The sequence below is a fragment of the Branchiostoma lanceolatum genome, chromosome 19 (assembly GCF_035083965.1).
Source record: "Branchiostoma lanceolatum isolate klBraLanc5 chromosome 19, klBraLanc5.hap2, whole genome shotgun sequence".
Taxonomy (NCBI): domain Eukaryota; kingdom Metazoa; phylum Chordata; class Leptocardii; order Amphioxiformes; family Branchiostomatidae; genus Branchiostoma; species Branchiostoma lanceolatum.
The window spans coordinates 3564958-3580552 of record NC_089740.1 but is presented as its reverse complement, the minus strand read 5'-3'; the positions used below and the strand labels follow the sequence as shown (position 1 = coordinate 3580552).

General features: G+C 42.3%; 1 protein-coding gene across 1 annotated transcript; it reads right to left on the bottom strand.

Moving 5' to 3' along the window:
• Positions 1-4252: 4252 nt before the first annotated feature.
• On the bottom strand, positions 4253-13603 carry LOC136425854 (cytochrome P450 2J4-like). The gene is made up of 7 exons (XM_066414789.1): positions 13225-13603; positions 9102-9244; positions 8207-8417; positions 7344-7627; positions 6356-6544; positions 5500-5635; positions 4253-5279 (listed from the first exon to the last, which is right to left on the bottom strand). The coding sequence occupies exons 1-7, from the start codon at positions 13601-13603 to the stop codon at positions 5101-5103; spliced, it is 1521 nt and encodes a 506-aa protein (XP_066270886.1). The 3' UTR covers positions 4253-5100.
• Between the last annotated feature and the right edge of the window lie 1992 nt (positions 13604-15595).

Genomic DNA, 15595 nt, shown 5'->3' with positions numbered 1-15595 from the left:
GATAAAGAGATTGAATTTTAGACCGGAGCACTGAATTGGTCTATAATGCTTTATAAGTATGGGGTGGGGGGCGTAACTTTGGTCAGCTATTACTTCCTAACCATGAATGAGAAAGTAAAGTGATTTCATTTCCTCAAATACCCGCCAAGTGCCCTATCGTTTAAATGTAAAGTTTGAACATTCTGATAAAGAGATTGAATTTTAGACCGAAGCACTGAATTGGTCTATAATGCTTTATAAGTATGGGGTGGGGGCGTAACTTTGGTCAGCTATTACTTCCTAACCATGAATGAGAAAGTAACGTGATTTCATTTCCTCAAATACCCGCCAAGTGCCCTATCGTTTGAATGTAAAGTTTGAACATTCCGATTAAGAGATTGAATTTTAGACCGGAGCACTGAATCGGTCTATAATGCTTTATAAGTATGGGGTGGGGGGCGTAACTTTGGTCAGCTATTACTTCCTAACCATGAATGAGAAAGTAACGTGATTTCATTTCCTCAAATACCCGCCAAGTGCCCTATCGTTTGAATGTAAAGTTTGAACATTCCGATTAAGAGATTGAATTTTAGACCGGAGCACTGAATCGGTCTATAATGCTTTATAAGTATGGGGTGGGGGGCGTAACTTTGGTCAGCTATTACTTCCTAACCATGAATGAGAAAGTAAAGTGATTTCATTTCCTCAAATACCCGCCAAGTGCCCTATCGTTTGAATGTAAAGTTTGAACATTCTGATAAAGAGATTGAATTTTAGACCGGAGCACTGAATTGGTCTATAATGCTTTATAAGTATGGGGTGGGGGGCGTAACTTTGGTCAGCTATTACTTCGCGCGCCCGATTTGCAAGAATTCCCAGAATTCCATAGGAATTTCAGGAATCCGTCCGGCCAACTCTGTGAATGCCCTCCTGTCACTTGATACCTCATCAGCACGTCTGGCATCCAGGCACTCAGCTATCGATGACAGGTGACCTACTTTTACGTGGTGTCCGATTTCGTACTGTCCGGAGTGTGTCAAGGAGTTCACCGAATCTAGTATTCTAGCTTTGAAAATGGTTTGCACATCCCAGTTGATCTATTATCACAAGAACGTGCTGAACATCATGCCTCCCATCAAAAAACCTCTGTGAAAACCAAAACTTGAGGAGATTCAAGCATATAAAGAAAGGCAAAGTTTTAAACGGAACGATAAATAACTTTGGTTACCGCATGGGCAGTCTACACTGAACGTCTTACGGGGAGGCGTGCGGTGTCGGAAAAACAACAGTAGCTCCTCGAAAACACAGCCTACAGAGCTAGAATAACAACCAAAACGATCATAGGAGCCCCAGCAAACCGATTTTCTAAACTTCCGGCCTAGTCTCTCACTCCACCTATCCAACAATGCCAGAGAAAAAAGACACTACAACGAGAGTGTACTCCGGCCTTTCCACATATGCTAGGAACTCCTCGAGTTACATGGTGCCTTTCTATATCTGCTTGCAGATGCCTTTCTGATTTCTAAGTGCGTTTTGCACAATATTATGGCAGAACTAAGATCTAGAGTGCTACGTTGGTACTTTCCTTACAGTGAAGTAATATCTACCCAGACACCTTCGCTATGGCAATAATTTTTAATTGCCACACTAATTTACATTATTTTACCCACGTGTATTTCAATCACCAAGGGTACCGTTCAGGCGTCTTTTTATTAGAAATTGACCGAGGTTTCTGTCTCTACGAACTCTCGCGGCCTGGTCGATACAATGTTTCACTAGTTTCTCATGCTGAGACAAAATTTTTGATGAAATTGTGAAGTACTTTTTGGACGATGGCATAATGCTTACTCGATTTATTTTACAGTACCAACAAAAAAATTGAAAAATTAACTATATTTTGATGCTCTTTTGAGAGGACTTGGTGAGAATTCGAATGTATACATTGAGCTCGTTGGTAGTTGAAATTCGCGGGTAATTATCTCGCTTGGTCCGGGCGACAAATAAAATGGAGGTATTTCGCACTTATTTGCATCTCGATTAACCGCCCCAGAACAGACGCTAGCGAAGTACTGTGATCTTTACCGACAAGCTCATTATCTTTCCAGAACATAACCATTCTTCCACGTGAAATTCAAAATAAAGCGTGCGATTCGTATTTTGGGTGATATCTCCCGATACCAACGCTAGAATTCGACAAAAAAACAACCGTCCGAAAGCCAACTATCTGTCCGCCATCTTGAAAAAAAATTATAATACTATGGGAGAAGACGTTCCAAAACATTAGCGAAATAAATCAAAATCTCTCAGACATCAAAAACTACTCAATAGAAATTTGATTCAAAGTTCCTAAAGTCTAAAATATGTAGAACGCTATTGTTTACTAGGTAAAAAGTCCATAGGTTCAAAGTTCAATGACCGAAAACAACCTATACATACACGTATCAAAGTCGTGTAATTTGAAGCGTCGTGTTCGCGGTCAACTCGTATATTATACAGATTTTCAAAGCGAACTAATGTAGTTTGCGTGTGCATATGTATTTTTCTTAGTGAGATAATCAGATCATGCGTCACTTTGAGCAAGATTTGTGTTGTTGTTATTTTACACCGCCCAGCTCATGGCACCCCCGCTTGTGGGTGGGAAACTTTTGCATAACAACGCTGACTGATCCATAGCATCGTGACCACCGTGCTTATGCACGGTATTAAAGCATGCCGGGTCATCCCTACTCATCTCAATAAGCGTGTGTGAGAGAAAAAAAGAAAGGACGCTTGCACCGATGTCAATTTATTCAATTCTAGAAATTTATAACAACAATTGTTAGATCCAGTTTGTAGACTAGAAGTAAATGTAATCAAAGTCCAAGGAAAGATTGTTGCTTGCCGTGGATCCGAGGTATGTGAAGTGGTTCACAGCCTTCAGTTCATAGTCACCGATGGTGATGGCTGGGGGTGCTTCTACATCCTGGCCCAGCACTTCTGTCTTCTTAAGGCTGATGATCAGACCAAAGTCATTGCATGCCCTGGAGAAGCGATCCATCACCTCACATGAGGTGTATGCGCCGTATCCTTGGCATATCATGGAAGGACAAAGTGACCAACACCGAAGTGCTGTCCCGCGCCGGCCTCCCTACCATGTTCACCCTGCTCAGGCAGCGCAGACTTCGCTGGCTAGGCCACGTCCGTCGCATGGAGGATGGCCGAATCCCCAAAGACCTTCTCTACGGAGAACTGATCTCAGGAAAGAGACGTACCGGGAGGCCACAGCTGCGTTTCAAAGATGTCTGCAAGAGGGACTTGAAGGCTCTAGATATTGATACGGAGCACTGGGAGGACCTTGCAAGTGACCGTTCCAGGTGGAGATGCACACTGTTCAGACAGCTCAAATCAGGAGAAGTCAGACTGATGCACAGCGCAGAAGAAAAGCGGATCCGCAGAAAAGAGCTTTGCAACAGAACTGAGTCAGCTTACAGATGTGATTTTTGTGGCAGAGACTGCCATTCTCGTATAGGGCTGTTTAGCCAAAGTCGATGCTGTAGGGCTGTTGTGAATTAGGATTTTACCATGGTCAATACTGACCGACGGAGGCCATATAGTAGTAATCAAAGAGAAATGTTGCCTTAGTCAGTACAATTCAGTAAACATATAATTTGTTTCTCATACATACCGAGCAAATAAATCGATCAAAACAATCCACAAAGCATTGCTCACCTCCCGTAAGCTTATTGTGAACAAGCATTTCCAGAGAGGTTCATTTCTAGTATTGTAAGATATCTATACATGAATTAGTATATAATTAGAATACAGTACTATGTACTCCTGTTTTTTATGAGGAAATTGAACATTTTATGATATCAATATTCTTCTTCAACACGACTGTCCTTATACCCCCATTTCCACTAGGACGGCGCACTCATCGCGCTCTCTCTGCGACCTCAAATTAAACAGAGCGCTCAACGAACTTCGTAGAAAAAGAAAATAATCTTTTTACGATTTGTGTGTTTTGTTGTCTTTTCATTCATACTTTATAAGTTGCATGATATTCCCATTATGAAATCCAAGAAATATAAAAATCTGATTAAGATCGCAGTGAGAGCGAAGCGTGATCGAGGTCTAGTGGAATGGGCCTTATTTATACACTACCAAAAAAGCCTTTCTTATTTTTTTCTTAATTCTTCTTATCACCTTCACCTTCACCTAGTCCCATCCTCATCTTGAGGGTCGGGGACCATGGTCGCCTTCAGCACAAGCTTCCTCCATCCTTCCCTGTATTCTTCTTATAGACAGAAAAAAATTCTCAAAAGAAGAAAACTTTTTGTGTTCAAGAAACACAGTTTGTCCACGAGTAAAGATTTTTTTCTTAATAATTTTTCTAAGAAATTTGTCTTGAAGTAAGATTATTCAAGAAAGATGAGAGAAAAATTCTAGCATTTTCTTAAACATAACAAGAAAAATAATAAAAAACAATAGTCAAGTCAATAACAACAAGAACTTTAGACTTGAATTTCTAGAAATTCTTGAGGGTGTAAATCTTGTTGAGAAATATTTCTTAACTTCAGAGAATTAGGAAAATGTTTCTTGTTGTGAGAATTTCCATAGAAAGAATTAGACTAATTCTTCCATTTCTCTTTCTTATTCATTCTTGAAATGCTTAATATAAGAAAATTTGTCCACGAGTTAAGAAAAAACAAGAAATCTAGAAAAGCAAGTAAAATTATTTTTGGTAGTATATTGGTACAGTTGGCTTGCAGCTGATGCTTTTGTGAAGCAGAATCATACCTTGTAACTATACCGAAGGAAGTTGATGACAGTTAATTGATATTATTGTGGATAATCAAACATTGCTAAATTGTCTCATCACTCATGAAAAAAGTTAACCTGTGTACTCCCAGGTTATACAAAACATATCGAATTTATATCATCAGTTTATTTACACATGTTGAGTGCAAAGGATGGCAAACTTAGCGAAAAATTCGAAATTATGTTCTTCTGTATCCTATCACAACAAAGTCCATATATGGGCTAAGCAGGGTGAAGTCGCAAGCCATGCTAGCGCTGATGAAATTTCAATCATTCATAATTCATTCATTCATAAAATGATTCCTGGCCCCGACAACTTATACACTAACGTAAAATCGCACAGAGCTGGAACGGATGCGGCTTCAACTCAATACCAAGGACTCCGTCAGAGTTTGGGGGAGGAGCGCCCTCTGGCGTCTTGAAGGTGAAGGACTGCAGCAGGGCCGAGAAGAACAGGAAAATTTCCATCCTGGCCAGCTGCTCACCAACACACACGCGTCGGCCTGGAAATAAAGAACGTTAGATCAAACATTAGGGATGTAGTAAGATAAAGTATGCATCATTATTTCCACCTGTTCGTATATTTACAGCTGTCTTAAAGGGACGTATTGTAGAATTTGGTGGGAAAAAACTGCAAATAGTTATCGAAAGAGCCCCACCCCCACCCCTGTCCAAGAAGTCTCCAAAAAGCCCGGTCTAGATAGGGTTAAGCCTGATAATTACCTGCTGAGAAAGGCATGAAGGAATCAGGGTTGTTGATGACGTTCCCTTCTGCGTCCAGAAACCTTTCTGGTTCAAACAGGTCCGGGTCAGGCCAGTAGGCGGGGTCCATGTGGAGGGAGTACAGGTTCGGGAGTACCTGGGCCGGTGAAAAGGTAGACGAGGTCAGGATCACAATCTAAAAATAGAAACTTGAATAATCGTCAACCAGACCATCACTTTTACAGAGATCATCCTCTCATGTGATTAGCATACACTCATGCAGCCTAAAATTGACGAGAGTCATTGCTACAAAAGCACAGATATGTACGTTGAGTTATCTTTAATCCTCCTACACCATAAGGTGTATAGAGCGCTGCCCATCTCCGTTTCATAGCCCTGGGCCATACTGTGGTGCAATCACTGTAGCAGGGGGCTAGTCCACTGGCAGTGAAGTGTGTTTAACTTCCATACTGTTTGAGAAGTATGTACCATTTTTATAAAGTCTTTGGTATGACTCAATGCGCCTCTTGACCAGAGGTGTCCTACCCGGGGCTTGAACCCCAGTCCTTCTAGCCCAAGTAATTTGAACCAGATGTGGCAAGTAACAGAACTAACCCAGGGACACTCCCCGTTGAGTTATCTCATGATGTGTGAAAAATACTAAAGCGTCGCTGCGTCCTAAACTGGATCTGTGTTACCCTTGACTTTATAATTGGAATATCATTTAAAACGTATAAGTATGATCAAAAAGACAACAAAACAAAAAAAGCTTGATTAGTTTTTTGTCGATAATTCGTTGAGTGCTTTGTCAATTCGATCGGACGCATCGACGCCGCAAGCGTGCCGTGGGTCCAGTGAGCGGGGGGCTTTAGCATACCTGGGTTCCCTTAGGAATGTCATATCCGTGCACTTTGACCTCCTGTGTGGTGGCGTGGGGAATGCTGAAGGGAACAAGAGTGCGGACCCTCATGACCTCTTGCAGGCAGGCATTCACGTAGGGCAGTTGGGAACGGTGGGCCAGTGTTGGCAGATTCTTACCAACAACGCCATCAAGTTCTTCCTGTACCTGTTTGGACAAAAGCGGACGATTGACGTCGATTGCATGATCAAAAGCGGTTTTGTAACTATAAGGGCCACTACCAAAAATTCTTTTTCTAATTTTTCATGTTCCCTCTTATACACAGAAAAAAATCTTCTAAATAGAAGACAACTTTCTGTGTTTAAGAACAACATTTTGTCCACGGGTTAGGAATTTTTTTCTTAAGTAATTTTTTCTTACAAAATCTTCTTTAAGTAAGACTTTTTAAGAAAGGGGAGAGAAAATTCTGAATCGTCACACCATGTCATCCAGAGCATTCTATGAGGCTTGAAACTTGAATAAAAAAGTCAAATTTCTAGTCATTCCTACAAATAGTAAGATGCAATAATACTATACTATTACCTATCGACATTAAAGGAGCAAAGATACGATGTCGTTGTGTGGTGAAAACTGATAGAAACTACCAGCCCGATAGACTGATCCTGACTGTCCATCACAATTAGCGGTTCAACCAATGAGAGAGTAACTGCATGTCCGTCAAATATTTGCATTTTTATGTTTTAATTTTGTATTTCTGCGTTTTGACAGAGCTGGGCAGGGCTATGGTATCGGTCTATTTACACAAGGCGTGTGAAACTAAAAGATCACCATGTAGCTTATTTTTGTGCCTCTTTTGAGCACTTTCGATAAGAAATCTGCACGCAATTGTCGTAAACAGTGGCATTAAGTGTCAATTTCATAAAGATTACAGCAACTAGAATATTTCCAGCTTTCAAGCCTCATAAAATGCTCTGGGTGCCCTTGAGGCTTTGTTGGTAGTGAGTACCTTCTTTTGGATGTCAGGGTTCAACGTCATGTGGAGCAGACTCCACCGAAGCACGACTGCAGTTGTCTGTACTCCCGCAAAGAAGAAGTTTTTAGCCATGTACATGACATTCTCCTCTGTCAGACCTTCCACCTTTCCTTTCTGTTCGAGCTCTAGCAGGCAGAAGTCGAGGTAGTCTCGCGGGTTCTCGCGATCTAAGTTCTCACGATGGCGAGCTATCTCGTCCCACAACACTTTATCGATCCTGGCGTCCTGTCTAAGCATTTCCTTATAGGCACGGTTTACTGGAAGGAAAAAAAAAGCACACCCTTCTTTAGCAGTGCTGAAAGCCGCTCGGGAAATGCTCGGCAAACCCTCCCGGTATAAGCCCTGCTCTTTTGAACGGAGATTTTGGCTTTTAGGGATGTCACCAGCAAACAGTTTTCAGCCAATCAGAGGAGGGGCTTAAGCTCATCTTTTGAAAAAGCCGCAAAGGTCCATTTGTCGTAGGACAGTTTTAACGGTCGTCAAACCAACGTTGATGCCCTCTCGTGACAGTCACGTGTGTGTGCTGTACAAAATTCAGCTGTCTTATGATTATGAAATGTTGCCATTAACAGTTTGCGATGGCCAGTGATGTCCAACCATAGCAAAAATAAATAGATAAATGCATGAATGAATGAATGAATATTAAAATGAAATAGATAAATGAATAGATAAATAAATAAACAGATAAATAAGTAAATGAATGAATGAATACATAACTAAATAAATGAATAAATAAATAAATAGATAAATAAAGATATTCTTTTTTAATTCTTCAAGATTAATTTCTAGTTATTTTCTATCAATTTTTAATACATTTTATGCTAATCTATACTCACTTCCTGGAACGAACCGTAGTAGAGGAAAGGCGCTGATGGTCTGTCCTGCTCCAATTTCAGCAAAAACGTGGTCGATCGCTTTCGCGAGCCCAAGGAACGTTTTGTCATCGTACTCGTAGCGTTTCCCGAAAGTCATGCAACAGACGATGTTTGCGGCAACCACGTACACATCGTTGGTGACGTCAAAGGGCTGCCCGTCGTATTCTACAATCTGAAGACGATAGAAAGCCATGCGGTTTTATTGATTGTATTGAGAGAGAGAGAGAGAGAGAGAGAGAGAGAGGAAGAGAGAGAGAGAGAGACAGAGAGAGAGAGACTGATAGAGATAGTGAGGGGAGAAAGAGGGGAAGAAAGAGAAAGAGAGACTAAGAGAGACTTAAAAAGAGAGAGATAGAGAGAGAAAGAGAGAGAGAGAAGAGAGAGAAAGAGAAAGAGAGGCTGATAGAGAGAAAGAGTGAGGGGGAAAGAGGGAGAAAGAGAAAGAGACTAAGAGAGACTAAAAGAGAGAGAGAGACTGAGACAGAATGAGGCAAGAAAGAGAGGGGGAAAATGAAAGAAAGAGAGAGAGACTAACAGACACTGAAAGAGAGAGAGAGAGAGAGAGAGAGAGATTAAGGTGGAAAGTGAAGCCAAAAAGAGAGAGAGTTGACTCAGAAAGAGAGAGGGGGAGAAAGAGACTAAGAGAGAGAAAGAGAGGCAGGGAGAGACAGAGGGACAGAGAGAAACAGAGAGAGAGAGAGAGAGAGAGAGAGAGAGAGAGAGAGATATTAAGGTGGAAAGTGAAGCCAAAAAGAGAGAGGGGACTCAGAAAAAGAGAGGGGGAAGAAGGGGACTAAGAGACTGAAAGAGAGAGAAAGTAGGGGGCAAAGTGAAGCCTACTTTGATCTTATCTTACCCTGTTGCGGACATAGCCTGCTTCCTCTCGGATGCTCTCCTCAATGCTGCCGGGTCCGACCTTCATGCCCAAGGTCTTCAAGGTGGCGCTGGCAAACCTCCTTGACTGTTTTAACTTGGTCCCCCAGGGTGCAGTACCCATGTCTTTAGAAACAAAAAAGGCGCAAATGGTTAATGCCAATGTTCACATTTACATAACTTTCCAATACAATAAGTATTCAATTGTCGTGCAAATTAGAATCTGATTTCAACAATGATCGTCTAATCATATAAAGCATTACTTAGGCTATCCACATACCATAACTCATACTGATTCGTCAACTCAATCATGAGTGCAGTATGAGTATTTTCTCGAAAATTATGCAAATTAGGTCTTCATTTGCATAGTTGATATATATGTTTCTCTGTTCCTCAGTTACACATGTCACATGTTTGAGAGCCCTATTATAAAATGCGGCGGATGTATAAACTATCCTCATTACTTATGTTAATTACAAACTGAGTTGCTTAATAAGTATCTAATCATGTAAATCATCACTCAAGCTATCTGCTTACCCTACAGGGCAAAGTCACAATTACAGGCACGTACGGAGGGTCCATTTTCATGCCACGTCAGCTGGTCTTGTTTAAGGAACTGTAAGAAGCCTTTATGTTCGAAAATATTCATTTTGGGGCTCTAAATGGGTTTGCGGAATCGGTGGGGTGGGCTACCTCAGTATTCTACCCTTACTGGGCCCCAAGGCTATTCATAGGGGTTTGGTATCTAATTGAATTGCCTTGAGGAAAAGATGGGTCACTCTGTGGGTTGGCTGGAGGGAATGCACCTCATCATATTGCTTTGGGGATGCTACAGGGGGGTTGGAGGTGGGCAGTGAGTATGCATGTACATCGTGCAGGAGTTTGTATCCCCAGTTTTAAATTCTTAAACATGGAGGACCAATTTCCGTGTTCCTTTACTGCTCAGTCAGGCCAACAGGACAGAAGCATTGTGGCTAAACGAAAGAATGAGAAACACAAGCAACACACACACAGCAACATCCCAACCCGCGCTCATGCACACTGGCACACATATCCACAAATACACTGTACATTGTATACTAGCACATGCATTCAGGTACTCTCTAGTCTAAGTGTGAGACATATGTTTAAAAATTAGTGCCAAACAAAGGCTATCTCATTCCCTAGCGGCCCTATCCAACTTCCAGTTTATTTCCCCTTGTACCTTTTCCCTTACAACCTATTGTGTACTGGGTACTTAGAAGTTTTTTTATGATAAATGGCTTTTCTACCAGTCTAGGTGGAGTTCATTGCTGTTACAACCTGCCCCCCCCCCCCAACCCCAACCTGCCATATGATCAGCTGTTGCCTTCCTTCTAGCCCACCCACAGCTTGACCCAGTTTTTCGTCCAGGAAATTCCATACGTGGCCAACCCCCCATGCATAGCCTTGAGGCCCAGATAGGGTAGAATGCTGAGGTAGCCCACCCCACTAGCCCATCCCACAGATTCCGCAAACCCGTTGGAAACTACAGGTAAGGGTTTGTGCTATTTTATTTTGTTAGAAAAACAGGCTATTAGCCATGCTTTGAGCGTCTGGTTCTTCTCGGTCGTCCGTCGACTGAATTAGCTGAAATTTGGTATGCAGGTAGAGTAAGTGTATACCCCTAGACACTTTTTTTCATTTTTTTGATATACGTATTTAAAATGATTTTATCGAGGTTTGTTTGGTCATTTTCAGACAAAAGTCGCACATTATGGCCTCCAGTGCCATGGTGTTGAAACCTTAGGACCTGAAATTTGGTTTAGTTGTGCTTTGGATATTTACCCAAAGGACCCCATTATTTTCTTTGGCATACACTACTTCAAAATGATTTATTTTGCATTTTTTTATGGAAGTTTTGGTTATTTTGTGCACTGACAGGCCTGCGGGCGGATGACCTATTTTCCCCAGGAGTCACCGGAGCCCAGTTTGCTTATCTGTGTTCTTTTTCTTCGTCTTCTGCCAAAATCAAAGTAGATGTGAGGTGGTAGCTCTACCAATGGTATTGCAGAAAGTTATATGTACCTTGTACATGGTTCTGATGTTATATTTGAGATGTAGGTACCTTTAAGAAAGGTAAATACACCTGGCCATAAATTATGCTTATGAGGACCTGTTAGAATAAAGGTAAGCCTGGCAAACTGACAAAATGGGGTGTCCTAATTTTTTTGTTCTTGTAATTATTTCATTATATTTCAATTTACCCAGGTATTATTTTGGGACAGCCCGTTTTTGCATGGGGAGGGGTATTGGCGAAACATGCTGTATTTGCTCAGGGGCAAATTACGGCCTTTCTAGTTAATCGATAGTTGTGTATGTGTTACACTTCTGTACGTTTGGGCAAGCATGTCTAGTATCAGGGTGAAGTGGCAGAAGTTGGCAGTAGTTGAAATCGGTTTACGTCATATATAACTTCGGGATTTTCCGTCAGCCATCGGAAGAAATCCGATGTTGTCCGAAGTTAGGAGTGACGTCATCCTAACTTCTGCCAGCGGCCGGGGGTGGCAGAAGTTGGCAGAAGTTTGCAGAAGTTAGAAATCCGATGTTGTCTGAACTTATGAGTAACGTCATCCTTACTTCTGCGAGTTGCTGGGGGTGGCAGAAGTTGGCAGAAGTTGGCAGAAGTTAGAAATGCGATGTTGTCTGAATGACGTAGGAGTGACGTCATCCTAACTTCTGCCAGTGGCCAGGGGTGTCAGAAGTTGGCAGAGGTTGTCTTGAATATCTTTAAATACATATATAACTTGAATATTGTTAATCACTACAGAGAGAAGGTGGGTCATGAAAAGAGTTTCCGTCTTTTGGAAAAGCATGGAAAAGGAAACTATCCTTTCATTCTTTTAATGAAGTTAGCGAAGTGTACAACATAACTGTTCTACAGTTTTGAACAGTGGGTGGCGTTTCCTAACTTCTGCCAATTAACTTCTGCCACCTGCCACCCTACCCTGGCTAGTGGAAGAAGTTAGAATGACGTCACCTAACTTCTGCCAACTTCTGCCACCCCAACTCCTACCATTCTACCCAGGCTAGTGGTTTAGTAGCCCCTTCCATGAGCAGTTCTGCGAACTCTGAATTGCTACTTCCTGCATCCGATTTTAGTGTTATTTTCTATCACCTTTGACCTAACTTCCCGTCAGTGTCCGGTCCGTGTATTTACCGAAATGCACGAAATACACCACCAAAATACGCGAAATACACATGAAGATGGATGAAATCTAACAAAATACAGTATGCTGTATCAGTAAATATATCAGGTTGCTATTTACATAGTTAAGGATCACAAAGTGAGAAGCTTCGACGCTTGAAAATTTATAGTAAGGTGCACAATTAGGGTGCCAGATTTGAATATTTTTGACTTCAAAGGTCAATCTACAAAATATGTGAAAATGAGCTTAAATTTGCCGGTTCGTTCTCTTTAAAAGCCACTTTGATATGACCCCCAGTGGAGGTCACCGTACCGCAGCCGACTCACAGAAGTCAAGCGGTAACAAATTCAGGCGCGAATCCAACCCGACTTAACAAACATCGTAATCCAACTCGTGCAGTCTCAAAACTGATGTATTTCTCTACCATTCACCACAGTTTCAGCCTCGCTAACGTGCACAGAAGGAAAACTACGGCCTTTTCAAGCAATGCGACGCACTTCTTCATACCCGAATTACGAACGAGGGTCGCCCATTGATACGGTGTTCTGCGGCCTCAAGGGCATTCTCTCAGGTATGAGGTCCGGTCTTTTTCTACAGACTAGTTAATAATCACATTAAAATAAACACTGACAGTTTACTTAAACCAGTCCAGGGGGAGCCACCATCTCGAAGTCCAAACTATCAACGCGAAAACCGACGCGACACGTACAAATACTATTCCCTGTGTCCCTAGCTTAGCGGACATACGATGCATGACAGTAATGCACGCGCCTTCATGGAAAAATATATTATATATTTTGCCCCAGGAAGAAGAAAAGACGATGATATATATATATGCCCCCCCCCCCCCCTTCTCTGTGCATGAATATCTTTCAACACAAAAGCTGATTGCAAATTGACAATACACAAAAGACAGAAAAGTGGAAACGAATGTTTTACCTTCTCCGAAACCGAAGCATGAATCTTGCATGAAGTTTGGCGGCCTAGACGCGAACTTTTCCGACGCAAGCGCGTCCTTGACGGTAGCATAGCCGTTCAGAACCACCACGTCTTCCATCCCCATCCTGACGGTTAAGACGTCCCCGTACTGCCGCCTCCACGCCGTCAGCTTGAGGTGAGGCGCTCGGCCCAAGGCGAGGAGGTGCCCGAGAACAGGCACACGTCCTGCCGGGTAAGGAGGTAGGTTTCTTGGGCGCTTCAAGAGTATATACGCCAGAAGAAAGACCGTGCAGAAGACCAGAAATGTCTGCAGAGTCATTCCAGAGACTTGTAAAGTCTCTAGTACGGACTCAGCTATCCAGGTGACGACTGTAGCCATGCTTTTATAGAATAAAACGCAGTCAGCAACTCGTTATGTATATCCGTTCTGCGCAGCACGGCTGTTTCTCGTGATCGACACGTGACTTTCAAAGTCCACAGGGTTCGACCTTAGTGGACAGATTTTATGTATGGTGACCTACTTTCATAGGAAACCATGTTAAACTTTTTGCAAGTTCATGCCCGAAGGCTAATTGCAGACAAACAAGTACATGGAAATACAAGGGAATCAAAAATAGTTATCTCTAGTCTACTGTGAAAGTTCTAAGATAAGTAAAGTTGACTGTGGTTGTGGTTGGGTTTGACTTCTTTTTTGAAGGCAGTGGAAAATGAAGAGACCCACGTTTCGTATCGTAAGCGGGTTTGTTGATTTTAGTAGTGATATGAATTTTTGTAAGCTATTCAAATGGTGAAGTTACGGAAGCTGTTTTATATAATTCGTTTCTTTCAGCGTCATATAGAAGGCATTGGCAAATGAAATGTATTTCATTTTCCACTGCGTTCATGTACAAAACTTACACATTCTCTCGTGAGCGGGCAGCTTTTTATATCTACCCTTTTCTATTTCTAGTGGATGTGCGCTTATTCGTATCTTACACACAGCTGACCGTTAATACGAGGTTTCATCAAAGTACTAACCCAAACTTTAATCTCAAAAATTCTGCTGCACCTAAAAGTCAGAAGGGTCTGTTTTACAAAAGTGGAAAGAAAATAGGCACTTGTCCAGCTCAAACTCCCAGAAAAGCCAAAAGCAGGGGAAAACCCCTACCCCAGTGCCACCTATATACATCCGCTCAGGGCCAGAAGGACCCAATAACTCACCAATGTCCTTCCGCCAAATTGGTTGCTGAACTAAAACAAATTTCGACCAAAATAGGAGTGCTTAGACCCTACCTGCACTGTGTAACTCCCAAAGATTTTTCAAGTGTTTGAGTAGGGACTTTTTTATTTCCATTTTGAGCCGTCCATTATGACGTCTACCCTAGATATTTATTTATTTATTTATTTATTTATTTATTTATTATCTATGACGTCTACCCTAGATATGGTCGGCTGTCCGAAGTCCTCAGCTCTACGGTAGCACCCTCATTAAATCAGGACCCCTACCGCTCCACGTTACATCGCTCGCGAAAGGGGCCCTGATAAAAACTGACGCCAGACATGGTTCTGGCGACGTCGCCAACACTTGCTCATGAATAATTAATGACCTGGCCTTATTTTGCAATGAGCGGACTGACGAACTCATCCGCTTTAATCCAAACAAGTATTCCATAGCGGAAGGAAAACTATCGGCAGCCATTTGTTTTGGGTAACCAAAGCAACGATGTAACACATAACCTGATTTGTTGATAGCTTCCCAACGTTCTTTGCGCGTTTGCTTCCGATGAGGGGAAGCTGACCCGTTGCCAGAACCATGTCTGGCGTCGGTTTTTATCAGGGCCCTTTTGGCGAGCGATGTAACGTGGAGCGATAGGGGTCCTGATTTAATGAGGGTGTACGGTAGACCCCTGTAGACATATCGCAGTTACAGACCAGTTCAATAGCCTAAGGGTAGAGAATAGTGGCCGTATTGCACTCTCAATGAAATAAAAAAAGTAAAGCAGTCATCCTTAATAGAGATGAAGCATAAAGCTTTTTCAAGTAGCTATTGGTAGTGCAATGCGGCTTCACCACGGCTCGCGTTTTTGGCCTGTGAAGCACACTGGGTCACCCCAACTCTTCTCGATAAGTGTGTTGGGTTCTTTTACGTGCAGAGGTTTGACGCTTGAGGCTTAAGCCCGAAGCTCCCTCATACACGGGACCGCCGGCTTTACGTCACCATCCGAAATGACGAGGGCAATACCTTACATCATTTACGAGCTCGAGTCGACCCCTAGGATAGAACGCGGGCCCTAGGATCCACGGAATTTGATCCAGATTGCGGGGTTGCGTTACCGCTTGCGCCACAGGAACATAGAACCCTCAACTGTAATGACCTGTACGAAGCAATGAC